The sequence below is a fragment of the Aspergillus aculeatinus genome (assembly GCF_003184765.1).
Source record: "Aspergillus aculeatinus CBS 121060 unplaced genomic scaffold BO66scaffold_1, whole genome shotgun sequence".
In the NCBI taxonomy this organism is placed as follows: Eukaryota; Fungi; Ascomycota; class Eurotiomycetes; order Eurotiales; family Aspergillaceae; genus Aspergillus; species Aspergillus aculeatinus.
In genome coordinates this window covers 245757-271908 of record NW_020291470.1, presented here as the reverse complement: position 1 = coordinate 271908, position 26152 = coordinate 245757, and the positions used below count along the sequence as shown (strand labels likewise).

Here is a 26152-nt window from a genome sequence, read left to right as displayed (position 1 = left end):
GGGAACGGGAACAAGAGAGGGAAGGGAAGGAGAGACGCAAAGGCGGGAACCCCGAGCTGCTCCACCGCCTTCGTCAGGCTTCTTGGAAGCTCGACCGATGGCTTCACGCTTGAGTTGCGCCGCTCACCACTCATCTTCCCGTCAACTCCCCGCTGCTCACTCTTGCCTCCCTAGAACCATTTAGATCTCATTTACGACCCCCTCATTTCAAGCGATTTACTCCGCGCTTCTCTGCAGCTCCAAACCCCCTTCAATTCATCCGTTTCCTCTTGCCTGTTGGAGCTTCCGCCCAGGAAGACATCCGGTGTCGTCTTTCCATCCAACTTACCTAAACTCACATCACCTCATCAATCATGGACCGTCTCAATAGAATGCTGCAGGCTGCCCAGGGCATGGGCATGGGCGGAGGAGCTCCTGGTGGCGTAAGTCCCTCCACTCCGATTGCTTGCTGTTTCTATCCAAGGCTATCATGCCGCCCTCCGCCAGGCGGCGGAATCGCCAACCAACGCTGCAGCAATACTTCGACAGTAATAGCTAAATATACCTAATCTAGGATACTCCCAACCTGATCGATAACTCCGAAACCGTTCACATCTCGTCGCTTGCTCTGTTGAAGATGTTAAGGCATGGTCGGGCAGGTGTTCCCATGGAAGTCATGGGTCTCATGCTCGGTGAATTCGTTGATGAATACACGGTTCGGGTAGTCGATGTCTTTGCTATGCCTCAGAGTGGTACGGGTGTCAGTGTCGAGGCGGTGGATCCTGTCTTCCAGACCAAGATGATGGACATGCTGCGGCAAACTGGACGGTAAGACGAGACTCGAACCGACTCCCCGGCTTCAACTTTAACTGACCATCTGTTGCGTATAGGCCCGAAACCGTCGTTGGCTGGTACCACTCCCACCCTGGTTTCGGCTGCTGGCTTTCGTCTGTCGATATCAACACCCAGCAATCATTCGAGCAGCTTACCCCCCGTGCCGTGGCCGTTGTCGTTGATCCCATCCAGTCCGTGAAGGGCAAGGTCGTCATCGATGCTTTCCGTCTCATCCAACCTCAGACCGTCGTCATGGGCCAGGAGCCCCGTCAGACCACCTCCAACCTTGGTCACCTGAACAAGCCTTCCATCCAGGCCCTGATTCACGGCCTCAACCGACACTACTACAGCATTGCGATCAACTACCGCAAGACGGGTCTGGAAGAGAACATGCTGATGAACCTGCACAAGCACGTCTGGACGGAGGCACTGCAGATGAAGGACTTCCACGACGAGGGTGAGCACAACGTCGAGCGCATGAAGCAGCTCGTCAGCCTGGCTGAGGGCTATGAAAAGCGGGTCAAGGAGGAGACGGAGTTGAGTAAGGACCAGCTCAAGACGAGATATGTCGGAAAGGTCGACCCGAAGAAGCGTAAGCTATATGCAGTACTCCCGTCTTGTCGTGTCAGGACTAACCCCATATTACAGACATCGAAGACGTCAGTCAGCAGCTGATCGAGGATAATATCGTCGCCGTCTCCCGACAGATGATCGATAAGGAGGCATCCGTGGCACGGCAATCCAATGGAACCGAGTCCCAGAACGGCGCTGGTATGGAGGTGGACGAAGAGCTCTAAGCATGTATTAAGCTTCTGATCAACGTATAATATCTGTCTCTGAATGCATACCACGAGTGAAAGCGTTTTCCTTCTCACTGGACAGGTTTCATGTGCGGAGACGGACGATAGAGTCTTGAGTTTTGGCAGTTACCAGCTACGAATGATGTCAACGTTACAGTGGCGACCTGAGTCGTGTGGACGCCAGGGAAAGAATCTCATTGCAGAATGACTTCAATTCGTATAAATGCGTAAACCATGAAATCGCTAACCAATCTAGAAATATCTAATCTATGATGCGAAGAATGTCCGTATATGTTGAGCACATCCCACAGCATCAATCCGCCTCGTCCCGAGTCTGCGTATATCGTACAGTATATATGCGTGTGTGTGTATATGTATAGATAATCGTCTCTCGTCACGATTCGACGACCGTAGCCGTCTCCGGCATGAGCGTCTCCGGCATAAAACCCGCGGGCATCATAGCCTTCAAGCGAGCGAGCTGCTGTGCCCGGTGTTCCTCCGCCTTGGCTTCCTGGGCCTTGAGACCGTAAGCGTCCTCGTCGAACTCCTCGCCGTCGTAATCCGTCCATCCACGGTCGGGGCCCCAGGCGATCTTCTTCCGCGCCGCGCGCGCCTCGTGCAGCAGGCGCTTCATCAGGCCGCCGCTCTTGCGCACGGAGGGCCAGGCGTCGAACTCGACGTACTCGAGGTTGGGCAGCCGGGCCAGGACCTCGTGCAGGATGTTGCCGGAGAAGTTGGTGTAGAAGTCGCGGGAGATGCGGAAGCCCTCGAAGACCGGGTGCGAGGGGTCGACCTCCAGGAACACCTTCAGGGTGCGGATGCGGACCATCTCCTCCAGCCCCAGGGACGGGGTGACGCGCCACGCGGTCGGGGGGTCGGTCCAGCTGGAGCCCAGGATCAGCTCGATGGTGGCGATGGAGGGCCGGTACTGCGGCGCGATCGCCCGCACCGTCGGCATCTTCGAGTAGTCCTGCAGGTGGAACAGGCGGAACACCTGCGTCGAGTAGAAGTAGTCGGCCGCCTCGTCGTGCAGGCGCCGCGACGCCAGGAAGAGCGCGATCCGGTGCGACGCCGGGGCCAGCGGCGGGTTCTTCTTCGATGAGGCGCCCACGCTGCCCGCCGCGCGCACCGTCCGCCGCCGCTTCGGCGTGAACAGCACGTAGTGGTAGACGCGCAGCCGGATCTCCGAGGGGAGGTCGAAGAAGCGGAAGGGCTCGATCGCCGCTTTGCCTTTCTTCCGTTGCGGGCGCAGGTTCTTCGAGCCCTTGCTGGGTGGTGGTCGTGGTCGTGCACCGCCGCCCAGGTTTAGCTTCTCCAGGTCTCGGGAGAGGGACGAGGTCATCTTGCGTCGTCGGGAGGACCAAGCGAAATATGTATGTGGTCGAGTTTTTGTGTTCTAAGGTTTGCGGCCGAAAACAATGGGAAAGTTTAAGCGGCACGATACGAAGAATAAAAAGGCAGAGATCTTTTTCTTTTTAACCGAGATAATGCAGGCTTCGGTCATCCATCGCTACATTTAACGACTGGGTTCATAGGTTGACATGACCCTGGATGGACGCGGATGAAAATGGATCGAATCGCTGACAGCAACTACTTAGCCGAGGCGGCGAAATCAATCAAGAGGATAGGATTATATCCCACTAACGGGGCTGCAGCTGCAGAGGAGACCTTTGCTGCGGCTCTTGGGTGTGGGATTGAAGCAGAACTTCATTGGTCTCCCCAGCTAATACAACCCGGCATGCATATTATTGGCACGAAGGGTCAAATTTGTGGACTGGGTTTCAACTTTCATTTGGTTAAAGAAGAAAAAGAAAAAAAAAGAAGAAGAAAGAATTGGCAGGAGACGGAGGATTTTATATGAGGAAATACGCTGCGTTGAAGGGCTCTGTCGCCACCCGGAGCAGTGCTGGTCCGTGCCTTGAACTTTTTTGCAGTGACGGAGAGAGAGAGAGAGAGAGAGAGAGAGAGAGAGCTTGCCAGTGCAAGTGCCAGTGTTAGTTAGCGTCCGTCTTCTCCGCCGCCGACCTCTGCCGATTTTCCTAAACTTGACCAAGACACTTTGGATCATCGATTCTTGACCCTGCCATTCTTCTCATCCCACATTGGTCTTTGTCTTTCTATTACCTGCCGTGTGCTGTGTGCGCTCTGCGGTGCATGTGTAAACTGTCTATCACCATCCATTTCTAAATTCCTTCCATCGATCCTCCTCCCCCATCCATTCATAATGCTTAGCCGGGCCGTACTGCCTCTGACGAGGCCTAATATTCTCGCTTCAACTGTCCGTGCTTCAACCGTCACAGTCCCTCACTCGCGCTGGTATGCAAAGAACAGTAAACCGAAATCTTCCTACAACCTTCCCGACTCCATCAAGGCCTCGCAGGCCAAGCAGCCCTCGCAGGCTCCGGCTCCCAAGCAAGAAGACAAGCAAGCAGATTATTCCGCAGAGCAGGCCGAATTTGATACCAAGGCCGACCCGCAGAGCAATGCCTCTTCCCAACAGACCTCCGTGAGTTGCGCCGCATCTTATTGATATTTAAGCCCGTTCAGCTGACCAGTGTGGCTCTACTAGCCTGAATCACACGCACCCGAAGAAAAGGAACTCCCTCGCCAGCCCCTCCCCGACCTTACCCAGGGTATCCCCTCCACCCTCGCGGCCGAGTTGGAAGCTCGCCAGACCGGTCGCCCATCTACCACTCTGAACCTTACCGAGGACCCCTCCCGCGCCGAAGACTACGCCGAAGATGAGGGTCGCGGTGATAAATCCAAAGACCACTATACTTCCTCCCTCGACCGCAAGCGCGCCCGCATGGCCAATCTGTTCTCGGCGTTGTTCTTGCTGGCCGGTGCTGGTGGAGTGGCTTACCTGGGCCGGAACTGGGAGAACGAGTTGGAAGAGAAGGCTCACCCCGAGACTCCGTCCGGTTGGGGACTGGGACTGTGGTATAACCGCGCCAAGGCCCGTCTCGGTGACATCACCAGCTACTACAAGGACCCGGCCTTCCCCAAGTTGCTGCCGGACGAGGACCCCAACATGCGCCAGCCCTACACTCTGGTGCTGAGTCTGGAGGACCTGCTGGTGCACAGCGAGTGGAGCCGCGAGCATGGCTGGCGTGTGGCCAAGCGACCCGGTGTCGACTACTTCCTCCGGTATCTGAACCAGTACTACGAGCTCGTCCTGTTCACCAGTGTGCCCAGCATGATGGCCGACCAGGTGCTCCGGAAGCTCGACCCCTACCGCATCATCCGCTGGCCCCTGTTCAGAGAGGCCACCAGATATAAGGACGGTGAATACATCAAGGTATGACGCAATTGACTCGAGCTGGCTGTTTTCCATCCACCCCACTAACATGGGCTGCAGGATCTGTCCTACCTGAACCGTGATCTCTCCAAGGTCATTCTTCTTGACACTAAGGAGGAGCACGCTCGTCTGCAGCCCGAGAACGCTATCGTCCTTGACAAGTGGCGTGGCGACCCCAAGGACAAGACCCTGGTCGCTTTGATCCCTTTCCTGGAATACCTCGCTGGCATGGGCGTCGAGGATGTGCGCCCCGTCCTCAAGTCTTTCGAGGGCTCGTCTATCCCCGTCGAATTCGCCAAGCGTGAGAAGGCCATGCGCGAGCGCTTCGAGCAGGAACTCGCCGAGGAGCAGAAGCGCCGCCCCCGGAGTGGTCTGGGCGGCTTCGCCTCCGCTCTGGGTCTGAAGTCCAACCGGACTCTGGACGGCGAGCAGAGCCCCGCGGAGGGCCTGGCCCAGGGTAAGATGCTCTGGGACCAGATCCGCGAGCGCGGCCAGAAGAACTACGAGATGATCGAGAAGGAGATCCGCGAAAACGGCGAGAAGTGGCTGGCCGAGATGGCCGCCGAGGAGGAGAAGGCTCGTCAGGAACAGATGGCCATGATGAAGGGCTCCTTGACCGGCATGTTCGGTGCTGGTGGTGACAAGAAGCAGTAAGCAAAAAAGTGAAACCGATCATCACTTGCTTGTGTTCTTGATTGCAGGAGCACTCTTTATGAGAGCGGGTGCTTGGGTTCCATACGAGCGCCACAAACGAACTTCCTCTCTCTGTCTCTCTCCTCTTCCTTTTTTTTCGTGTCTTGTCTTCCTTCTCCTTCTATAATCTACGTATACCTGGGGTACACTGTTGTTACTGTTGTTCTCGGGACCGGGGTTTTCATGTTGTGTTTTTTTTTTCTCTCTTTTTCCTTAGAAGCAGGGGTTTCTGTCCCGCGCACCCATCCTTTGATCACGGGTTGATTGTAAAATAGCATACTTTTTATTTTCCGTTGTTGTTGTCCATCTAGGAGGGAGGTTATGTATAAATTGGAAATAAAATCCTAATCATATGCATGGTTTCTATATTATCTGCGCGTAGAGGGTAAGCTGAATTGCACGGTAGGTCTTACCGATGGTGTCGACCCGATGAGCTGAAGTATATATTTCCGGCGACCAACCCAGGTCCTTGACAACCATTTTTCGGACGAACCGCCAGATTTCCGCAATCGCAGAAAAATCGCTGTGGCAGTCGAGCTTCGATGCCATAAAAGGTATGTATGTTTGTAGTATTGTTCTGTTCCCTAAGCAGAAAGAACCTGCAACACAGCGACAGCAGCAGTAACTATGCACTCACTGCCTCAATGGGTATATTCTAAGAAATCAAATCAAAACAAAACAAAACAAAACAAAACAAAACAGAAAGCCTCTCCTCCCCTCTTCCCTCCTTTCTCCTTCCACCCCAGCCTCCACATTCACTCTCCCTCACCCTCACTTTCGACTCTTTTGTTGAAAAGACAGAGGGAAAAAAGATCAAGTAGTCAAAAGGGATGAGGTGGGTATCCATACTCTCGTTGAAAAATGAGCATGATTTGGTAGTGATCATTCCAAAGAAAAAATCAACGAGAAACCTGGGGTAGTTGATTACATAGAATATTACGGTTATGTTGCCTTGTCCAAGGATTCCTTTCTCTGCGGGCTTTTACGATAGGTTGACGTCCTGGAAGACGGACACGTCCCAGATGCCGGTCATATCGAAGGGAAAGCCGTCCATGGTGCCGAAGGTGCCGGAGATGGACATCATGTCGTCGACGATGTCATTGTTGGTCTGCGTCTCGGGGAGCGAGATGGCCGCCGGGTTGACGAGACGGCCTGTGGCCCCCGGGTGGTCGGACGCGCCGCCCGCGCCGCCCGCGCCGCCGCCGCCCAACATGCCGCCGCCGAGGCCAATGACCTGGCTGAAGGTCGTGTCGGGGTTGGTGGCACCACCGCCGGCGCCGGCGCCGGCGCTGCCCGGGGGCGCCGCTAGGCGGCTGAGGAGCCGTTCGCAGTGGTCCAGGCACATGTCGGCGACGTCCCAGTCCTCGTCCTCGCGGACGCGGCGCAGGATGGCGCGGAAGGTCTCGACGTTGGCGAGGCAGGACCGCGCGACTTCGCTGTCGGTGGTTTCGAGGGCGCAGCGGACGAGAAGCGTTGCGGTCGTAGTGAGGTGGAATGCGCTGTCTGGTTTGGGGAGTTGGGTTGTTTAGTTTTTTTGCGATCTTGGCTGGTAAAATGGTTCCAAGAGAAACAAGAGAGGGAGGCAGAGAGAGAGAGAGAGGAAGAGGTGCTTACATGGAAGCCAGAATTCTTGAAAATTCTCCTTGCGAAGAGAGGAGATGAATTGTACAATCTCCTCCGCCGATTTGCGGCATTCAGTCTGGAAATACCGGCGTGCTTCCGGGTTTTCCGTCTCCGAGTTGTTCACCTCCTACGGATTTGTTAGCTTGGCTGGGCAGGAGGTGTCTTGTAGCAGGTGCGTCGCTCACGTTCAATTCCACCCGGCTCACTAGCATCTTAACAGCCAGGAACGCTAGTTGAAGACTGCTGGTTCCGGAGATGCGTCCCTCAGAGGTACGTGGAGGGTTTCTCAGCCAGTCAGGCAGCGAGTCCTCCCAGACGTCGAGGTCCGTCCGGATCTGTCTCACTTTCTTGGTGGTTTCGCGCGCGAATCGGTGCTGAAGACCGTAGACAAGGGGCAGTAGCTCGCCCAGAATCTCCGTCAATTGGCACAGCGCGATGTGGCAATGCGCGGCTCGGACGCGTTCAGGGGTGCGAGATGCTGGCGGTATAAGTACGTCGATTGTCGGAAGGGGGACGTCGTACTGATTCTTTGCAATCTGTGGCGGTACACCGTGACCGAAGCTCCCCCTGAAACCAATGTCAGTAACCCTTCCTTGTTGAGTAGATACGATACCTACCATCGATCGTGGATGACCACACCCCACCATAAGCGCATGCGATGATTCTTTTCAGCCGGGGACAGTTTCCAATGACTAGGGTCGCGATTGAGTCCGAGACAGTGTGCGAGGGAGACCATCCGGCCGCTACTGATCGCATTTCCAGTCATGGAGAAAATCGGGCGACCGGTCAAATCAATAAGGGCGGCGCTTATGGTAGACAGACCAGGGGCGGAGAATTCCTCGTGTAGAGCGGCCACGGTCATGTTGACCGCGTAACGGACGTCTGGTTTTGGATGACACGCTAGCTTGGGAGTGTGCTTCCAATACACTAAAGACATCGAATACACCTGACACAAAAGAGAGGCTGGCGGGTCCCCGGGAGTCTCAGAGATAAAAGCCTCCCAGAAGCTTTCTCCATCGAAGATGGGGAACGCCGCGTTGAACCTGTCAATGAACCTATTTTGGGTGATTAGTAGGTCATTCCGATCCGATCCGATCCTAGACGGAGACATACAGTCTAACTAGGTCGTGCTTGAAAGGTCCTAAGATCTGCTCCAGAATTTCTTTCTGATTCTCTCCCGGCGGAATACCAACGCGCATTCCCTGTCTTCGTCTCGAAACCGTCGTGTACAGAATGGGCTTCCTTGGATCGCTCGAGTAGACATTATACGTATTGTTCTTCGGTTCTACGGACTTGCTCGTCCGCTCGGTGGGCATGTACTTTTCAATCACTTGGGCGTCGTCAGCCACCACAGGCCCAACAATGAGGACAGACTCATTGTGAGGATCATCGAATCTGGACTCGCTTCCTCGATGGCCACCGGCTGAGTCTGTCTGGGGAACACTGGATGCCCGTGGGCGGCTGCCACTGGCCGGGGAGCCGACTTCTGAGCTGCGCTTACGCTTCTGACCAACAGTCGACACTTGCGCCGGATCTGCGGACCAGCGTTTGGTGTCATGGCCGTCTGAGAGTGGAGCATCCTGGCTGGAATCCTCCTGGTAGTGGCAATCGGCGCCCTGCACGCGACACAGCAGACACGACTGGCCGGGTATATCCACAGTGCACCGAGACTTGCGCTTCCTGCACAGATCACATGCCCTGACCTTATGTGACCTGTATGGTCTGGCGCCGGCGTTGAACCCCGGAGAGGCGAGCTTCTGGGTGGAGCTACTCGGAGCTGTCGTCGACGACATGATGAGCCTTCAGCAAACGGGTGACCTGCTCGGGAATTCTTGTGAAGATCATCAACTAATCGTAAGCCAATCGAGGACACTGCAAATCATGCAATCGTGATAGAGGGCGAACACCGTCGAGTGCGAAGCGTGCGTATGGTGGAGGATCGGATCTAGGCCGGCCACCGATGATCGGGGAACAAGCGCTGTACCCGGCTAAATGACTCTGAGAGTGGGAGAGGAAAGCATTGATCCGGGGTAAGCTAGTCGCGAAGCTGCGCCAAGTACTGCATGGTCACTCAGCATACAAAGATCAAGCAGGCATTGCGATGAGCGACGAGTTCACTTTTGAGAGAGGGGGTGGTTCGGTCCATCCAGCGCGGGATGATGATTATTATTTCCCTTGCGTTTTCTCCGAATCCGATAAAATCTTCGTTCTTATCGGCTGCTGTGAAGTTGTGGGGAGGAAAAGAGCTGAGTCAGCGGGTCAGACCAACCACGTGCTCCTAAATCGGAGTCCGTATTCACATCGGGTGGGCTAGGCCCAAATGGGACTGGACAGGGTCCCCGCGCCCGCCTCAGGCCTTTTTCAGGCACCCGTTTCACTTTCTCCCCGCCTGGCACGCGCGAACGGACTTGCAGTGAGCTCACTCATTCATGACTGACTGACTTACTTACCTCTCATCCACTCTCCGAGTACTCCGTACAGCCTAGCTGATTGATTATTTGCTAGACCATGCAGCCAACGCATGGACTTGCTGTCTCTTCTTATGCCTCTTTAGCTTAGCTTAGCCCTGTTTGAGTTTTATCCACTGAAACCGGACCAGACGATCACCGTTGCATTGGTCTACATTGGTCTACGTTTGGAGAGACACAGCCACCGGGGTCGCTAGTTGGCGCTTCCCGTGCTTTCCACTCACCAGAGTCACCACCACCCACACCACCCCCCAACGCGCCAAATCCTGCGTTCGGGATCCTGCCAACTTCCCCCTACATCTTTTCCCGCCATGATGCTGGATGGGCGCAATTGATCCTATAATTGTGTCTGCATTTGTCTTTAGCAAATGTAGACACCCATGGGCTGGACATCGTTGATCATGGATGAGGATGTCCTATTACCTGCGGCTGAGCGGCTCGATGGGCCCCATCAAGATGATGATGACCAGCAACCGACAACATGTTTGATCAAGCTGCAAAACGATATGATAAAGCAGGAGAAAGAGCTCGCAGGCGAGCAACGTTCCTCACCCTTTGCCCGTTTACCTCGCACAGTCATTGAACAGTAAGTAGTTACTTTCTTCTATTTCTTCTGGCTGGTCGGCTGGGAGGCGCTTGTTCGCTTCTCCATATCGCTCACCCGCACTGCGCGGTAACTTGACCTATATGCGGTTCGTTCTTAACGGGTTACACAGTATCCTTTTCGTTGCGGATGCAAACACGTTCGCCTCACTAGCCTTACTGAATCGCAAATGGAGGCGGATTTCCGACTCGACTCTGCTATACTCTCATCATTTAGCCCAATGCCCATCTTTCTCTCTGACCCAGAAAGCCATCGCGGAGCCATGTCAGCAGCCATGCGACCTGTCACACCTCAAACAAGTGTTCTACACTCAAATCAGACGGAATGCTTTCGAGACCTTCTTGCGACCTCGCAAGACTCTAATCAAGCTGATATCGACCTCGATGAGCTCGTCAACAGCATTTCCGCAGGGCGAAGCTTTCCGGTTCTCTTTCTCCCCCAACGGTCAACTAATTCTGTGCATCAGTTCCTCTCGAATTGTTGTCCTTGACGTCACCTCAAACCCTGCTTCAGTGAAGCATGAACTCAAAACCTGGAGGCGTCCATTGCATGCCGCGATCATTGACGACGGGTCTCTGCTTGCGGTGGTTTCTTCTAGCCATCGTGTCAATGTTTACAGTCTTTGTGACGAGGAAGTAAGACTGGTCCAAGACCTAACCTTGAACGATGTTCCTCGGACGCTAGCACTATCTCCCACGGGAGGTGTGCTTGCTATTGCGTATGATGATCGCATTGAAGTACATGCGACCGGAGAGGGGGTACTGGCCACCGAGAGACGAGCTGTGCGCTGCTCTGGCGTCGACTCTGTCTCTTTCTCCGCAGATGGAGCCATGCTTCTTGGCACCTCTGCCGATCCTCAAAATAGTGGCTTGGTCACGGTAACAGTACCGTTCTACGCCGAATCGGAGCCTGAACTCTCTCTGAGAGATGTCCATAGACGGATGTGGACTACTCAAATCCTTTTTCCGGATGTTACCACGGGCTTCAGTCGCGCATGTATGCTCCCCCTTCACTCCGAAGGCGAAGGTAGCTGGATCATGGGTTTTGATGAACAAATCAACTCACTCCGAGCGTTTGGGGCCAATAACACTAGCTCAGGTACAACGTACTTTGTGACGCCCATGTCCGATGATGGAACCAGAGAATCTACCCCCACCATGCTACCTACTGTTGATGATATGGGGGAACTGGTTGCGGCTGGCTTTGAGGAATCTGGTCTTTGGGTGTATGGCATACCCGATCGTCTGGATATCGCTCCTGTAGCGACTAGTACACGACCACCAGCTGGGTCCGATGGGGAGCTGTACCACTGGGAACACGAAGGCGCGCTACCTGGTGAAGATTGCTCATCTCGACTGCAGCGGTCGATCACTAAACCAAAAGTACTCATTAAGGGTCATAAAATCAGTGATATGCCGGGCATGACTGCAGCCCACTGGGTGGAATGTACGGGTCTCGCTACAGAAAATCGTCGCTTGGTGGCCGTTGCACCAGGTGGCATCAGCCCCCCAACCATTGGCGAAGAAGATGTGCCGGTGGATGGTGGACGAGTCCTCCTGCTGGACTTTGCACGTTCAGCGAGCGATGGCAATTATACCGAGATTAGCATTGAGATTGGTGATGCGGAACCAAAAATGCTTTATGAGCCAGACTCGAGTCTAGACACCGAGGTAGAACTAGAAAGAAGAAGGACTCGCATACACCGTGCAAGCGCTACGTCGCCGCGAGCCAGAGCTTTCGCTAGGGAGTCATATCCGTCGGCCCATTCGGTGTCTCACGCTTCTCGGCCGAATATTCGCCGCAACAGCTCCTTCTTCTCCAGTTCTTCGAATGGAGATGCGTATCATATCCCAGAGTCCCCGTATGACAATGGGCAACCGCGATCTAGGGATACACTGCGTCGTGCTGCGACTGCTGCCGCCAACACGAGGGAACGATATCACCCTCCACATCGCGATGCGCAGTCCCCCATCCACCCGAGACCAGCCTCGCAGACCTTCCAGGTACCTCATGAAAGTGACGCCGACAACTGGGTCCCGCCTCCCCCACCCTATACTCGCGTGCCAGATGCACCTCTCCCTGATCATTTGCGAAGGACTCTGCTACCCTCCAGGACAGAGCCGGTCACCCGAGTCGGCGAACCTCCGGCCGAAGTCCAGCGCTCGCAAACCAGCCGTCTAGAGAACATGGTCGAAGAATCGTCCTCTCGGGTGTCACTGCACAGATTGAACAGCATCGCGAGCTCGAGGCTCGCTTCTCGCCTAATGCGAAATAGCACCAGAGAGCCCGTATTTCCTGAACGAGCGCGCAGGCAAAACACATTCATGCGCAGGAGAAGAAGTTCAGCCACCGGCGCTCCGCAAACCATCGAGGACACGAACGGACTCGCACCGCTGGTCACTCCTTCTCAAGAACACGTCGAGCAGCATATACACTTCCAATTAGAGAGCATAGCCGACTACCCAGCGCAGCCTGACCGATCCGTGCCCCTCCTCTCCACTGACCCATCTCTACCGCCATCGAATTCTCAAGCCAACTACGCCAATCCGTCGCCCGAACAGCCTACCATGCATGCCCGCATCGACGTTCCGGGAACCATTCCCGCCACGCAGGAGCTCGGCAACACCCGCCAGTACTCCTTCTCCTCTCCCAACCTCCAAGTTCCATCCGCCCTGCAGTACGATGCTCCAGAAGTCCTCCAAGACAGTCATATGCGCTCCGGCTACCCCCACCAGGTGGGCGACCGCCGTCCGCAATCCCAGGACCTTCCACTGCCGCTGATAGGGGCCAGAATTCAACCCCTGCACCACCGGGCCTCGACGGATCCCACGCTATCCGCCGGCTCTCAAGCGGCCGCCCATGATCTGTGGCGGAGACGCATAGAGGAGTGGAACGAACAAACTATTTACGAGAGGAGCAAACGACGAAGCAAGTGTATTGTGATGTAGCAGGGCTGCCTTTTCCCATTTTGCTTTTTTCTCAGATCTCGACTCGATTTGGTTTTTTTCTTTCTGGGTTGCATCATTGGTTTCGAAGATTTGGAGTGTATATTGATAGGACCAGGAACATATTTGGGATTGTAGAGCGATGGCGTCGTTTTCTTTGTTCTAGAGTCTGGGACTATTATCAATATGTTACAGGTAAGAAGTTGGCTTCTTGTATATTCAGACGCATCAGGAGGGCCGGGGTTGACCAAGTCTCGTGTGATTGGAATCGAAATGTCTCATTCATATTTCAGCATCCGCAAAACTTAAGATGTCATAAGCAAATAATTAGATACTGATCATTGCCGTCGTGCACGAATTTCAGAGCATATGAAAGCATGCACACCACAAACGTCGCAGTTTAACTGCCCCCGCCCCCTCCACCACAACCTCCCCCTCCGCCTCCACCTCCGCAACCTCCACCACCACCGCCGCCGCAACCAGCCCCTGCACCACCACCACAACCCCCAACACCACCGCACCCACCCCCAGCACAACCCCCGGAGCAATTCCCTCCCATCCCTCCACAGCTGCCCGCCGCAACCCCACCTCCACACGTCCCCGCCGCACAGTTCCCATGCACCCCTTCCACGAAACTCATACAGCTGGGGTTCGCCACATACGCATCCGCATGCACCCCGGGGTCACAGGTATACGGGGCATAGAAGGGCACATAAACCGGATACCCCCACAGCAGAGGGTAGTAGCCATAGACGGGGTCCACCCCGGCGGCGGCGGCCCCGGACTTTTCCTTGTTGGCGGCAGCAGAAGCAGCCTTCTGGTCCTTGGACTTGCGCTTCTCGGCGCGGCGGCGCGCCTTCTCGTAGTCGTGGCGGAGTTTCAGGAATTTGATCTCGCGGGGATCGAGACTGCGGGTGTTACCTGCTGTCGTGGTGGTCTGCGGGCGGACGGCGTTGTGGGCGGAGATATGCGGGTTCTTGTCGGGGTCGGAGGAGATGTCGTCGCGGTCGTGGAGTTTGGCGGCCGCCTGGCGGGCGCGGGCGGTGGAGGAGAAGAAGGGGATGGCGAGGGGGGAGTCGGCGGCGACGCGGACGGCCTCGCAGTACCAGCAGGTGCATTCGCTGTAGATCTCGCCGTCGGTAAGCTTCTTGTATGCCTTGCTGGTCCATTCGAAGCCGTCGGAGAGTTTGGTCTCGTCGACTTTGTCGTCGTGGTCGATGAGGATGGCGAGGATGTTGATGCCACCGCCGCCGTCCTCGCGCGTGCGGTGGGTGGAGAAGGCGAAGTAGCGGGCCGGCGCGAGCTGGTGCGTGTGCCAGGCGAGGTCGACGTCGAGGGTCGGGACGGCCATGCGCCGTGGGTTCTGGGACATGATCCGGAAAAAGACGTGGTACTTCTTGATCAGGCGGTCCATGGTGGCCGTCAGGGTCGGCGAGTGCAGCCAGTCGATGCGATCCATTTTCTGGATGAAGGTGCCCTGGCGGATGACAGCCCCAACGAGATCGAGCGCCAGGGGTGAGCTGTTGTCCCAGTAGTGCGACATCATGCGGCGGTAGGCGACCTTTTCCTCCGGGTGGAGGGTGAGTTGCAGGCTGCCGGGGTTGGCCTTGTACATGACGTCCTTCTGCTTCATTTTCGTAGCGAGGTAATCGTTGACCGTCTTCATGGTCAGGTTCTTGCCTCGATTCCAGCGGGGGTAGGCATAATTGATGATATCGGTGCCGACGACCTCTAGAAGGCGGTTGGGGAAATTGAATTGTTGTTTCCGTCGTTTGGTATCGCTGGCCGGCTCAGGGACTCCCCGAAGGTTGTAATAAGTCCCTGGCATCGGAAGGTCTTTTTGCAATAGCAAGTTGATGTCCCTGCAGAATTTGGCGATCTTCAGACTTTCGTGGTTGATGTTGTAGGAGCAGTGAGGGCATGGGTGGCGAAAATCCTTGTCTGCGAACCCATGCCAGTGCTCAAATGCATCGTCCAGCGTAAGAAGCATGCCCCCGTCTGTCCACGGGACAAAGACATGCTTTCCGCAACCGGGGCAGTTTAACGACTTCTCAGACATGTCCACAAGATTGTCCCAGGGGAAATTTGTCTTGCGAAGAAACGTCTCCTTTGCCTTCGGCCCCGCATCGTAGTCGAGGGTCACATTGTCAACGCAAGCGTTAACGGCCTCCCAGGGCAGGCCACTAGCCCAGAAGCTGATCTTTCCGTGCCGTATGCAGTCCTCGAGAAAAGCACGGGGGTTCAGCATATGCGCATGCCATACCATCAGCACGTCTAGAATGGTTAGTGGCCGGTACCAAGCATGCACCGTGACTCAACTTACCGAGAGGAGGCATATCGTCTTGAGACCATTTCATTGGCTCGTCAGAGGTCGTGATCTTCTCGTAGCTGGTAGACTTGAGGGTACTGAGTTTGGGCTGCGCGCGAGAAGCAGGAGCACACAACGTCCACCAGGCTGCATATCGGTCCACTGCTCGGGTGGTATAAACCGCCCACCGCTTCTCCTTTACTCGAGCCCACGCTTCATTGGCCTCCTTGGAGTCTGGCTGGAATAGTTCCGGGTCAGGATCCTGGATGCCGAAGATTCCACGAGTGCTGGCTACGCTGTCGCGCAAATCGGCCAGTGCTGCGAGCAGCTTGAGGTGAGCGGCACACTGATCAGAGGTGACTGTCGTGTATTGGGATGGGCCAGCGTCCCGAGAAAGGTCTAAGGGGGGTAATGCCAACTGCGACTGATCGAGCTGATTGTATGCAGGTGGTTGATCTGCCCCCATCTCGGTTTCTTTAGCCATCTTGGCAGACATAAATTATATTGGACTTGGCTGCATGCCACGCATGGACTGTAGAAGTGTGAATGACAGAATTCGAGACTAATGCCGCAGCGGGACAATCTGCCTTTATACTGTCATTTGTAGGTCACTGTTGCTCGATGGACGTCTGACATAATTGGAATGGAGGCAGAATGATCGGCTAGCAATGCCACCGGGGCAATGACGCGGGGCAACCACAGATTCTCCAACAAGGAAAGAATTATGCTCTCTGTCCGTAGTCTGACAGGCACGGGAGAGACCGAACTGTGAGTGAGTAGACCCCAGATTGTCTGGTGTGACTGGGTAAGTTCTAAGATAGTGGCAGAGGCGGCGTCGGGCACCTCGTTAGATCAGAAGGGTCACCCCCGTCTCTAGACAAACCTCGGCGCTGACAGAGGGCAGTGCCGCAGTACAAGGCTTAATTGGCGCTAGGATACCCTAGGTTCGCCTTGTGAACAGTGGTTCTAGGTAAGTGGAACATCGAGGCGAAGCGTAAGCCTCAGGATACGAAGTGCAGTCGGATGTGATGGAAGCTTCATTTCTGGAAGCAGAATACGACAGACTGTGAATGACTCTCGATTTAGAGAGAAACCAGATAGAACGCAGGTGGCAGTGCATATCACTGCGTATCATTGAGAAGACACGGGTTCATCTTATGGGATCAACCTCATATGGTCCGCTAATAAGAAGAGCCAATGGACAATTGTCGGGCGACCGCCGGAATTAGCATGGTGGTGGGAGTCTGTGCGTGGGGCAGCCTGTGGTCTGTGGTATGACCTGTGACGAGGGAATAGACATCTCTACACCGTTGCTCTCAGGCACTGGTACCAGAGACTGTAGATTGTCCATTGTGAATGCAATTGTATGATGCAGACTTTATAGGAAGTACAGTTGAGATGGTGTAGTGTAGTGTAGTAGTTGAGTAGGTAGTAGTCAATTCATGATGTTGACAAGCAGTCAAGCACGGACTGACTGGGTGGTGGGGCTATGGACGGTTGATGGGGTCTGGGCTGACTTATTCGTGACTAATCACTGGTCCAATGTCAGTGTCACGTGCTATCCGCTAATCCGTCCACTGCACGTGAGAGCGAGATCGGACAGCTTCTCCTCGCAGGACCCCCGCCGCCGAGTGTGATTCCTCCACCACTTAATTTCAGGGTCTGCAAAACACGGTGCAAGCCGGTGGGTAAAAGTTTTTTTCACTCATCGCTAATTCGTTCTCCCTCCTTGCTATATTGGCACGTGGTCTTTATTGTTGTCCAGTGCACCTGTGATTTTAGACCTGTGATTTTTTTAGCCTTTTTTTTCTCCGCCATTCCCTCTTATACTGTCCCAGCGTTGATCAGTTTTGCACGCAACAAGTCTGGATTCCCTCGAAGGATCGCCCAGCGAAATCGGAGGCCAGGGTGTGCAGGGCAACAATCTGGACCCAAGCGCAAGGAAGAATGCTTCGGCTGCCTCCAGCCCCGTAATGGGAGGTGCCGACCATCCATCTGTCTCACCTGCTATCGGGTCCGATGGCGGGGGACCTGTCAGGAAACGTACTGTTGCTGCCGCAGGCTTGGACAGCTCGCCCGCTGCCAGTATCGACGAGGTGGAAGACCTCGATAGCCGTGATGAGAAGAAGCGACAGCCCGTCAAGCGGGCCTGCAATGAGTGTCGCCAGCAGAAGGTATGCCGCGTGCCCGATCTCATCCCACGGGGCTTCCGCTGACATGAACTGTTCTTCGTGTAGCTCCGATGCGATGTAATTCAAGATCCGTGGAGCGACTGCTCCCGATGCCGTCGCCTGAAACTGGATTGCAAGATCGAATCCAATTTCAAACGTGTTGGGAAGCGCAGCCGCAACGCCGAGATGGAGCGTGAGATCATCGAACTTCGGAAGCAGATCGCGACTGTGCAGGCAAATGGGAGCACGCCACAGCAGACCCCGACTTCTTTGCCGACGGTGCAAACTCCGAAACAAGAGACTCCCAGCCAGGTTGGCTCAGCTGGTGTCTACCACACGCCGTCAGCCATGTCTACTGACCAGTACATGGGGTCGCACGAAGCTGTCGCATCCCTACTGGACCTGCGATCAGGCTTCGATGGCAGTGGCTACATGCGAAATGGCACTCATCATTTCAAGAGGATCGAGGATGTGGCTGTGGTTCCGGAGAGAGTGACAGAGCTCTTCAATCTGTAAGTGTACGCCGTCGGCTCTTGTTGCCGCACGTCTAACGAGCCTAGTTTTTTCACATTCTATCACCCGTTTCTTCCGTTCCTTAGTCGAGAGCAGTCGCCAGATGAATACTATTCGGCATCGCCTCTACTTTTCTGGACAATCATCAGTGTTGGCGCCCGACGGTACCAATCCGACACCCACCTCCTCAATTCTCTGGCTGGCCCGGTGACACGGCTGGTCTGGAGTACGCTGGCGGACATCCCACAGAGCTACCATGTAGTCAAGGCACTGTGCTTGCTATGCACGTGGCCATTTCCTACGAGCAGCACCTCCACGGACCCTACATTCATGCTGTGCGGAATGATGGTGCAGGTTGCCATGCAGCTTGGTCTGCATCGGCCGTCACATACGCAGGATTTCAGCAAATTTCGTGTGGAACTCATCGAAGAGGAGCTTCGAGATAAGGTCCGAACCTGGGCTGTTTGCAATATAGTTGCGCAGAGGTATGCGCTGAAAAAAGCATTAACCGAGGATCGAATGGACCGACAAGCTAATCAATTTCGCGCAGAGTCGCTACTGGCTACGGTCAGCCGCCATCAACCCTATATGATTGGACACTGTCTTCGAACGAGTCCCTGGATCCCAACTTCAAGTTGCCGGAGGACATGAAACCTCGACTGGAGATTGAAAAGTTTTGCGACAAGATTACCAGGTCACTTTACAAAAATCGCCGGGACCCTGTCGGGCTTTGCAGTGATAAGGAGAGATCGGCGTTAATCTCGTTTCTCTCTCGAGACTTTGACGAGTTGGAAAGCCAACTTAAGCCGCAACGAGACCGTAAGGCCCTAAATCCGGTCGCATGGAAGATTCTCTAACCTATGTAGCTATCACTGATCTCTTCCTACGCGCATCGAATCTCCATCTCCACCTGTCGGCTTTCTTCGACGATACTACGGCCAAGAATTACCGAGAACGCCTTCTCTCACTTTACGTCGCCGCAACTACTTTCCTCGAGGCAGCAATGACGTTAGAGACCGAAGTTGGGCCGGTGCTCTCCTACACCCCGTACTACGTGTATCAAATGATGGTCGCGGGAGGTTGCACTCTGTTGAAACTCTGCAAGAGCTTCTTTGCAGCCCACATTGACATGGACTATGCCAAGAACCTCTTCAACCGGACCATTTGGGCCATTCGGGGGGTATCGGTGTCTAGCAACGATCTCCCCGAGCGGCTGGCGGAAGTTCTGGCGCAGATGTGGCGACTGGGAAATGCGCCGACGCCCAAGTTCGGGCCCGACGGTAGTGAGATTGACGACTCCCTGATGCTGAAGGTACGATGCCGGATGAGCATGTCTCTTCTGTTCGACTCTGTATGGCGGTGGCGAGAGGATGCGCGGACCAAGGGGCGTAATATCGAAGGTAGGTGTCACCAACTCGACGTCGAGTGACTCAAAGCTGACCCGTCTTGCAGCGTGCCTCAAAAACCCGACCAACCCAGATTCCAACGCCGAATCGTCGGCATCGTCCACCGGACCGACGCGCACCTCGACCGCGACGCCCGGGGTGGGCGGTGCAGACCCCAGTCTCGCGCCTGCGCCTCTGCTGCCGCAGCCCGGCATCAGCGTGCCGCCCAGCGGTGGCGTTGGGGCGTTGCCTAGCGGGTTCATCGAGCCGAACTATGAAGTCTTCGATCCACTGAACTGGCTTCTGGATGGATTGGTCGACCTGCCATATTCCTATTCCACGATATCCGGGATGGAGTCGCAAGGGATGGCGTAGTGGTGTGGGGCTGTCGATTCTAAAATCTTATGACCTTTCTTCTTTTTCATGTGTACCATAATTAGCGGGATGACGATGACAGGGCTGTCCACCGTGAGAATAAGCTGGACAGGGATTGATGGAGTTTTGTTGTTGCCGTTGCTGTTGCCGTCGCTGTTGCTGCTTCTTAAATCATGTGATACCTGTTTTTACAACGATGAATGCATCGACCGATGCTTGATTGACCGGCGAATGGCTTGCTGTATATATTACATAGTATCATCGAACGATATTTGCCAAGTTCGATTCACAATCCGAACTACATCCGATTCAGATACCGTGGCAACACTTATTAGGTGCAGTGTATACTATAGTATAAGATCACGTGTCTACGTCACAACCTCAAAACCTCTAAACCATCCTTCCCCGCCTACTGGGTAACTTACTAAACCCTTCTCCTACATTCATCAAATTTATCCTCCCATTTCCCCTCTACAACCTCCTCCCTCACCAATCCCCCACACACCCCCAACTTAACCTAAAAGCAAAACCCATCATGCCCCAACCCCAAGCCCCAGCCCAGCCCCAGCCCCAAACCCCTTCCAACCCGCAATCCCGCAAGTTCCAAACAACCCGCCCCGCCCCGTCCTCGCTCCTCATCCCGCAAAAACGGGCCCTCTTCCCCCCAAAGAAGAAGCATCTCTCCCCGAACCCGAACACAACCACCCGACCCCCATCCCTTCTCCTCGAACCCTCATCCTCATCCTCATCCTCATCCTCAAACCCCACTCCCACCCCCAACCCCGCATCCAGAGACAAACCAGGAAGCAGCCGAAGCAGAAGCGACACGGAATTCAACTTCGCGCTCGCGCCGCAGCCGTTCCTTGATCCGGGGTGTTGGGAGCGGATGCGGATGCGGGGAGGGGGTGTTGATGCTGCACGACCACGACCACGACCAGTCGGGCCGGGGGTGGAGGAGAGCGAGGAGTTGCGGCGGAGGAAGAGGGCCCGGGAGGCGGAGTTTGGGGGCATGGCTGTTCGGGGGCGGTTGCGGTGAGTTTTTGCTGTCGGGATTTTTGGGTTACTGGGGTTTGGGATGGGGATGGGGATGGGAATGGGGATTCTGTCTTGTCGGTGGGATGGGGGTTTATTCTTGGGTCGCTATTTGCGGGGAGTTGGGAGTGAGGTGGTTGGATTGGATGGAATGGAATGGAATGGGAGAGGGAGATGGATGCTTGGTCTTTTCGGAGGCTTTTATGTATGTATGTATGTATGTGTTGAGTTGGGCTGGTTGATTACCTATGGAGATGGTCTGTGGATTAGGGCTGTCTTGTTCTTAGAGGGAGGGTTCATAGGAATCCCGCCATGGATGCTGCACTCGGGGTTATTATTTGTGGTAACTGGTGAGTGGGAATTGCTAATCTTGTGGTATCTTGATCTGAATCTTGGAAATAGAATGAAAGTGAGACGATCGTGGGCTTGCTTCGCGGTATTGAGAACAAAAAAAAATAGACAGAAACAAAATTGGTATCGTCAATCGTCAATATCATCAATCGTAAACATGACACAACAACAAAAAAAAAATCATAAGCATGCGTAACTTCAAAATCAACCTGTGTATCCAATCCTCTAAGCAAAAATGCATCACTCGTCGATCGTCATTAATGGTAGCGCAGCTATGGCCTCGGGCTCGTGCTGGAATCGACCAGCACCGCGTCCCCGATGCTCTGCTTCAGCTTCTCGCGCTTGGCTTCGCGTCGACGTTCGCCGTGCTGCTGCCAGACCCGGCGCATGCGTTTGCGGAGGTTGCGCACCTTGCCGGCCCGCAGCCGCAACCGCCACCACGACAGGGACTGGAACCGGTGGTGGTGGAGGGAGGTCTGCGAGTACAGGGCCTCCGGCGTGAACACTTGGCTGCTGCCGACCAGGGTGCCGCGGTTGGCAGCGTGGTGGTGGCCGCCCAGCCGGCGTCGGGTCTCCGGGTTGCGCGAGATGGGCGGCCCCTCCAGCACCGTCCGCTGCTGCGGCATCCCCAGCGAGTTCTTTATCACCGTGTCGGGCTCGTGGTGGTGCCGGTCTTCAACGGGACACCCGTTGGGGGAGGAAGTGTCGGTCTCCGAGTCGTCCCAGAAGCGACGCGGTCGCCAGAAGGGCTGCAGGCGCCCCTCGATTTCGGGGTTGTCCGCCTTGCGGTTCTTCACGGACGTCAGTGAGAAAGACTCGAGAGCAGAATTATATGAATCAGACCGAGGACGTACCATCCACGGACGTCGGATGGACCCGAACCGACGGGCCGGACGTCCATTCGCTTCGGCTTCACGCACGGCGGCTCCCAGTTGGCGACTGGCGTCTTGCACGGGCGATGGCGGCGACACTTGGCAGACCGGTGGCTTGGGAGGTTGGCGGGGGTTCTTCAACGGTGACTCCACCTCGAACTGCGTCGACGGGGCCGGCGTTTGGGGCTTGTCCTGGGATGCTATATCAGGAATCTGCTCACGCGCGGTAGATTGTGATTGTGGCTCTACCAGCAATAATGACTCGTTGTTGTGCGGAAAGATGGCGATCGTCCTCGCTTCACTGATTTCGATCACGCCGGGAGATGAGGACGGGATGGAGACTTGGGTATAGGGCATGGACGGCGGCCGGAGATGCGACATATCTTCGACACCGATGATGATGGACTGCGTTTTCGCGGCTTCTGGAACATCGTGCGCAGCCCGGCCGTGGGACGACCCCTCAGGTTGGGACAGAGGAAGTGGCGCTGGCTTCTTTCGCGTCTCTTGCTCCATTGCCATCGTGTGATTCCGTAGGCTCTCGGAGGTGAGAGACGTGGTCCGCGAATTGTTGCGGCTGGTTGGTGCAGACAACGACGAATTACGCTGGGGGATGACCGGCCTACCATCGCTACGGCCTCGAGATCGCGCCCGCTTGTCCGCGTTGGTGCTCGCATCGGACAGCGTCCGCTCCTTGCGGCGCGGAGGTTCCAGCGAGCCTGGGCGGCTGCCCGAGGCGACCGGAGCGCGTCGACTCGAATGTCGGGAGCGACTTTGGGAGGTATTCCGGCTGGTCGAAGTCGAGGACTTCAGGGACGACCGCCGCTCGGGTATCACCACCACCGGTACTATTTCCACATTCGGCGGGAGAAAGCTCATTGTCGAAATCCCCGAAATCGACATCTCCGAAGCAACACTTCGACGGTCTTGTTCTGTGATGCGCGCACTCTTATGAACCAGCCGATGCTGCGAGTCCGGGTTAGAGACCAGTGAGGTATGTTCCGATTTCGTCAAGGGAGAGCTGACTGAGCGGAGAGAGCTCCTCTTCTCAGTGTGACGAAGTGATCGTTGAGTTGATCGTGGCGAGTCGATAATCATAACCTCAACGGTGGACGTCGTGGACACATTAGAGAACCTTCGCGAGGCGTCTGGTTCGGCTGTAGTAGGCTCGGTCTGGGGCCAGCCGATCTGCTCTCGGAACTGCTCGATTGACAATCCACCTACAGGCTCGTGCGAGTCAGCCCCCTGCCTTCGTACGCTTTTCGAGCGGACGGGAAGCACGTCCGTGCTGTCTGCATCCGACCCGACCATGTAAATTGGGTGTTCCGCCGTGTCTGAGTCACGGTCGATACGGCTAGATGCAGATCCCTTTTGACGGGGAGCAGGTGCCGGTGTATTTTGTGTCGCATCTTGCCGACTCTCTGCCATCAACATCTCTGGTGTCGCGGAACGCATCCGGTTAGAAGTATGAGTTGGTATCGGTGTTGTCTCTCCGCTTCGCGTGTCGCTGTGGTCGGACGGATCGCTCTGTCTGGTTACAAACGAGCAGGACCGGGCTGACCGAGACGGGGTTTCAGTTCCAGCATCTGAGATGATTTCCAGCGCAGTCCGAAAGGAATCCGCCCGAGACGAGGAGAAGGACTGGGCCAGTTGCTTGAGGGCCGGACGCTTAGCCGAGGCTGCGACTTGAGGAGGGGTGGTTTCGGGCGTGGGAGGATGCGATGGCCTCGGGGTTATCGCATCGCTCACCGAGAGTAAAGAAGGTGTTGTTGCGATATGCGCCCCGTGGGTGTTGGAGTCTTCGGTTGAGGCGACCGCGGGAGGCGTCAAGGGACGAACGGGAGCTGGTGGCAGAGAGGCTGTCCCTGACGGGAGGCCATTGTGGCCCACTGGTTTTATTGTTTGGGCGGCGGATGGAGAGTTCAAGGGAACATTTGGCCGGCGACGTAGAGACTTGTGGGCCCTCAACTGGGGCGGATCCAAGTGTTCTGGTGAGGCGACAGAGGTGCCAGCATTCGCCAGGCTGGGCATTGTGAGGAGGCCCAACGGTCCGGCAGATTGGTCCAAGTGACAAGCGGGCAGTGGTCGGGTTTGAATGGTGTTTTAGTTCTGGTGGTTTCTTTTTTTTCTTTTTTGTTTTCTATTATTTTTTGTTTTAAAGGAAAAATGGGTTTCAAGTCAACTTGGTGCCGGTCGCATATCGTAGCAATGGTGAGGGGGGAGGGGATGCTGTGTCTCGGTTGGGTCTGGTGGAGGAGGACTACAATCTTGTAAATGGACAGCGAAAGAGAACAAAGGAAGAGTGTGCCGAAGAGATCCCACGGCGAAGAACTCCGGTCCCTTTGTTCTCCTCTCCCACCCTGATGAATGCTAACCAGCAAGGGAGATTTGGTGCGGCGTAAGGGTTGAGTGTGTGGTGAATGTATGGTGAATGTATAGTGTAGTGTGTAGTGTGTGTGTGTGACTGTCTTCCAATGCGTGTCTTACAAAGTCCAACACCCGCTCTAGGCCAGCCCACACCCACAGCCAGGTAAATTTAGTCCCAGCTGGCTCTACAAATAGAGTATGTAGATAAGAACGGACAGCAGCAGCAGGCAAGGCACGACCCGCAAAAGGCGATCTTGTTGGCACGAAAAGACCCGAGGAAAGCGAGTGAGAACGAGGCCAAGTGCGCGAGTTGCAGGGACATTCCACGTTGCGGATCCGACGCGCGGGCAGGCGGATAGTGACAGTCACCCCCTCCAGAAAGCAATGAGACTGGCTGCGGACAATCGACGTCGGGCCAGGATGATCTACATGACTGAACTTTAGGGATACATGTGTATGGCTGGTTGAATGGGGGGGGGGGGGTGACAGGGGACCGTAAATCGAAGGTAATTAGAAAGGCCAGGCACACCGAAGTTGGGGAAGAGGGAGGATCTTGAAAGAGAAAGAGGAAGAAAAGGAAGAAATGGAAGAATGAGGAGAACCTTGAAGTTGGGGGGATTTCGTCCACCAACCAAGCCTGCAGCATCACGGGAATTTCCTGCACTACCAATTCATTCGACTACTTACTATGAATATTATTAATAGGTTACCAACTATAACTAATTAACAGTTGGCTGTCAGAATATCTCCCTCCCCACGATTGGTATTTATTATTGTTTACTACCAAGTATACCTACTTTTCCCACAGACCAGGCGCTGTGTCTGGCATTGCATCATCGATGACATCCTCTCATGGCCGTCGCTCGGGAGTGGCGCTGCGCAACCCATGGTCAATCCTCACCAACCTCGCTTCAACCGAAGGGAAGCTTAAACGGTCGCTGATATCGATGGCCGGGATTTAACCCATGATCTTGATAGAGAGAAGACCACATGGGGAAAGACAAGGGGGAAAGGGCAGCCAGCAAAATTCGATCTCTTAAGTACTCGGATGAGTCTAGTTACTCGTACTGTCTCCAGCCGCCATGCGTTATCACCATGACATCCATCTGCCATCTCTTTTTCAGGGATCTTTCTTGTGCGTGAATGGTGGATCAGATCAAGATCTAGACAACGACTGGGGCTCTTCGTTCCCGGGTAATATGAAGAGTACCTGTAGTTCAACCTAGGATTGCGGAGATGCGAAGCTATGACATCTTATTTTCTGTTGGGACCAAACAATAGAAAGAACCGAACAGTCGCGACGATCGGGAAGGGAACATGACGAGAGATGACGCCGTGTTCCGTCACTTGCCCGTTAGTGGAGGAGGGGAGAATGAATGAATGAGGAGGAGAGGAGGAGGACGACGAAAGATCCGAGGAAAGAAGAAGCGACAGACAGAGCCAGCCTTAGTTACGATGCGATGCATGCCCTGGGCGGCTGACTCAGCCACCATGCTGCGGGAGCCCTCGACGTCATCTTGTTTGTGGTTTTCGGTCA

General features: G+C 55.1%; 9 protein-coding genes across 9 annotated transcripts; 5 read left to right on the top strand and 4 right to left on the bottom strand.

The window, feature by feature from the left end:
* The first annotated feature begins 49 nt into the window (after window positions 1–49).
* Window positions 50–1839, top strand: BO66DRAFT_387142 (proteasome regulatory particle lid subunit RPN11). The gene is made up of 4 exons (XM_025646232.1): window positions 50–422; window positions 554–807; window positions 870–1405; window positions 1462–1839. Exons 1-4 carry the CDS (start codon window positions 354–356, stop codon window positions 1608–1610), a joined length of 1008 nt encoding a protein of 335 aa, XP_025509019.1. The 5' UTR covers window positions 50–353; the 3' UTR covers window positions 1611–1839.
* On the bottom strand, window positions 1810–3399 carry BO66DRAFT_387141 (uncharacterized protein). The gene has a single exon (XM_025646231.1). The coding sequence runs from the start codon at window positions 2953–2955 to the stop codon at window positions 2008–2010; it is 948 nt and encodes a 315-aa protein (XP_025509018.1). The 5' UTR covers window positions 2956–3399; the 3' UTR covers window positions 1810–2007.
* A 243-nt stretch (window positions 3400–3642) lies between these two features.
* Window positions 3643–5903, top strand: BO66DRAFT_338236 (protein translocase subunit TIM50). Its single transcript, XM_025644352.1, has 3 exons — window positions 3643–4119; window positions 4183–4911; window positions 4972–5903. Exons 1-3 carry the CDS (start codon window positions 3838–3840, stop codon window positions 5563–5565), a joined length of 1605 nt encoding a protein of 534 aa, XP_025509017.1. The 5' UTR covers window positions 3643–3837; the 3' UTR covers window positions 5566–5903.
* Window positions 5904–6099: 196 nt separating this feature from the next.
* On the bottom strand, window positions 6100–9374 carry BO66DRAFT_466944 (putative C6 transcription factor). The gene is made up of 5 exons (XM_025652523.1): window positions 8341–9374; window positions 7845–8282; window positions 7413–7794; window positions 7219–7354; window positions 6100–7107 (listed from the first exon to the last, which is right to left on the bottom strand). Exons 1-5 carry the CDS (start codon window positions 9018–9020, stop codon window positions 6587–6589), a joined length of 2157 nt encoding a protein of 718 aa, XP_025509016.1. The 5' UTR covers window positions 9021–9374; the 3' UTR covers window positions 6100–6586.
* Window positions 9375–9690: 316 nt separating this feature from the next.
* Window positions 9691–13540, top strand: BO66DRAFT_387138 (F-box domain protein; the record flags this gene model as incomplete). Its single annotated transcript, XM_025646230.1, has 2 exons — window positions 9691–10281; window positions 10412–13540. Coding segments are annotated over exons 1-2 (3037 nt in total), but the record flags the coding sequence as incomplete, so codon positions are not given.
* A 104-nt stretch (window positions 13541–13644) lies between these two features.
* BO66DRAFT_407045 (uncharacterized protein) lies at window positions 13645–16036 on the bottom strand (the record flags this gene model as incomplete). The annotated part of the gene is made up of 2 exons (XM_025649036.1): window positions 13645–15518; window positions 15568–16036. 2 exons carry the CDS (start codon window positions 16034–16036, stop codon window positions 13645–13647), a joined length of 2343 nt encoding a protein of 780 aa, XP_025509014.1.
* Window positions 16037–17216: 1180 nt separating this feature from the next.
* Window positions 17217–20295, top strand: BO66DRAFT_387137 (putative C6 transcription factor (Leu3)). The gene is made up of 6 exons (XM_025646229.1): window positions 17217–17726; window positions 17790–18235; window positions 18284–18721; window positions 18787–19055; window positions 19103–19636; window positions 19689–20295. Exons 1-6 carry the CDS (start codon window positions 17526–17528, stop codon window positions 19994–19996), a joined length of 2196 nt encoding a protein of 731 aa, XP_025509013.1. The 5' UTR covers window positions 17217–17525; the 3' UTR covers window positions 19997–20295.
* A 151-nt stretch (window positions 20296–20446) lies between these two features.
* On the top strand, window positions 20447–21049 carry BO66DRAFT_387136 (uncharacterized protein). The gene has a single exon (XM_025646228.1). It carries the CDS (start codon window positions 20532–20534, stop codon window positions 21030–21032), a length of 501 nt encoding a protein of 166 aa, XP_025509012.1. The 5' UTR covers window positions 20447–20531; the 3' UTR covers window positions 21033–21049.
* Window positions 21050–21351: 302 nt separating this feature from the next.
* On the bottom strand, window positions 21352–24349 carry BO66DRAFT_387134 (uncharacterized protein). The gene is made up of 2 exons (XM_025646227.1): window positions 22234–24349; window positions 21352–22170 (listed from the first exon to the last, which is right to left on the bottom strand). The coding sequence occupies exons 1-2, from the start codon at window positions 24277–24279 to the stop codon at window positions 21652–21654; spliced, it is 2565 nt and encodes an 854-aa protein (XP_025509011.1). The 5' UTR covers window positions 24280–24349; the 3' UTR covers window positions 21352–21651.
* Window positions 24350–26152: the final 1803 nt, after the last annotated feature.

Coding starts and splice junctions, on each gene's coding strand:
- BO66DRAFT_387141 (XM_025646231.1), bottom strand. CDS start 2,955: ATGACCTCGTCCCTCTCCCGAGACCTGGAGAAGCTAAACCTGGGCGGC.
- BO66DRAFT_387137 (XM_025646229.1), top strand. CDS start 17,526: ATGGGAGGTGCCGACCATCCATCTGTCTCACCTGCTATCGGGTCCGAT. Junction 17,727..17,789: donor ATGAGTGTCGCCAGCAGAAG/GTATGCCGCGTG, acceptor TTCTTCGTGTAG/CTCCGATGCGATGTAATTCA. Junction 18,236..18,283: donor GTGACAGAGCTCTTCAATCT/GTAAGTGTACGC, acceptor TAACGAGCCTAG/TTTTTTCACATTCTATCACC.
- BO66DRAFT_466944 (XM_025652523.1), bottom strand. CDS start 9,020: ATGTCGTCGACGACAGCTCCGAGTAGCTCCACCCAGAAGCTCGCCTCT. Junction 7,795..7,844: donor GTGGTCATCCACGATCGATG/GTAGGTATCGTA, acceptor CATTGGTTTCAG/GGGGAGCTTCGGTCACGGTG. Junction 7,355..7,412: donor TGAGCCGGGTGGAATTGAAC/GTGAGCGACGCA, acceptor ACAAATCCGTAG/GAGGTGAACAACTCGGAGAC.
- BO66DRAFT_387134 (XM_025646227.1), bottom strand. CDS start 24,279: ATGCCCAGCCTGGCGAATGCTGGCACCTCTGTCGCCTCACCAGAACAC. Junction 22,171..22,233: donor CCATCCGACGTCCGTGGATG/GTACGTCCTCGG, acceptor ACGTCCGTGAAG/AACCGCAAGGCGGACAACCC.
- BO66DRAFT_387136 (XM_025646228.1), top strand. CDS start 20,532: ATGCCCCAACCCCAAGCCCCAGCCCAGCCCCAGCCCCAAACCCCTTCC.
- BO66DRAFT_338236 (XM_025644352.1), top strand. CDS start 3,838: ATGCTTAGCCGGGCCGTACTGCCTCTGACGAGGCCTAATATTCTCGCT. Junction 4,120..4,182: donor CCTCTTCCCAACAGACCTCC/GTGAGTTGCGCC, acceptor TGGCTCTACTAG/CCTGAATCACACGCACCCGA. Junction 4,912..4,971: donor AGGACGGTGAATACATCAAG/GTATGACGCAAT, acceptor CATGGGCTGCAG/GATCTGTCCTACCTGAACCG.
- BO66DRAFT_387142 (XM_025646232.1), top strand. CDS start 354: ATGGACCGTCTCAATAGAATGCTGCAGGCTGCCCAGGGCATGGGCATG. Junction 423..553: donor GCGGAGGAGCTCCTGGTGGC/GTAAGTCCCTCC, acceptor TACCTAATCTAG/GATACTCCCAACCTGATCGA. Junction 1,406..1,461: donor AAAGGTCGACCCGAAGAAGC/GTAAGCTATATG, acceptor CCCATATTACAG/ACATCGAAGACGTCAGTCAG.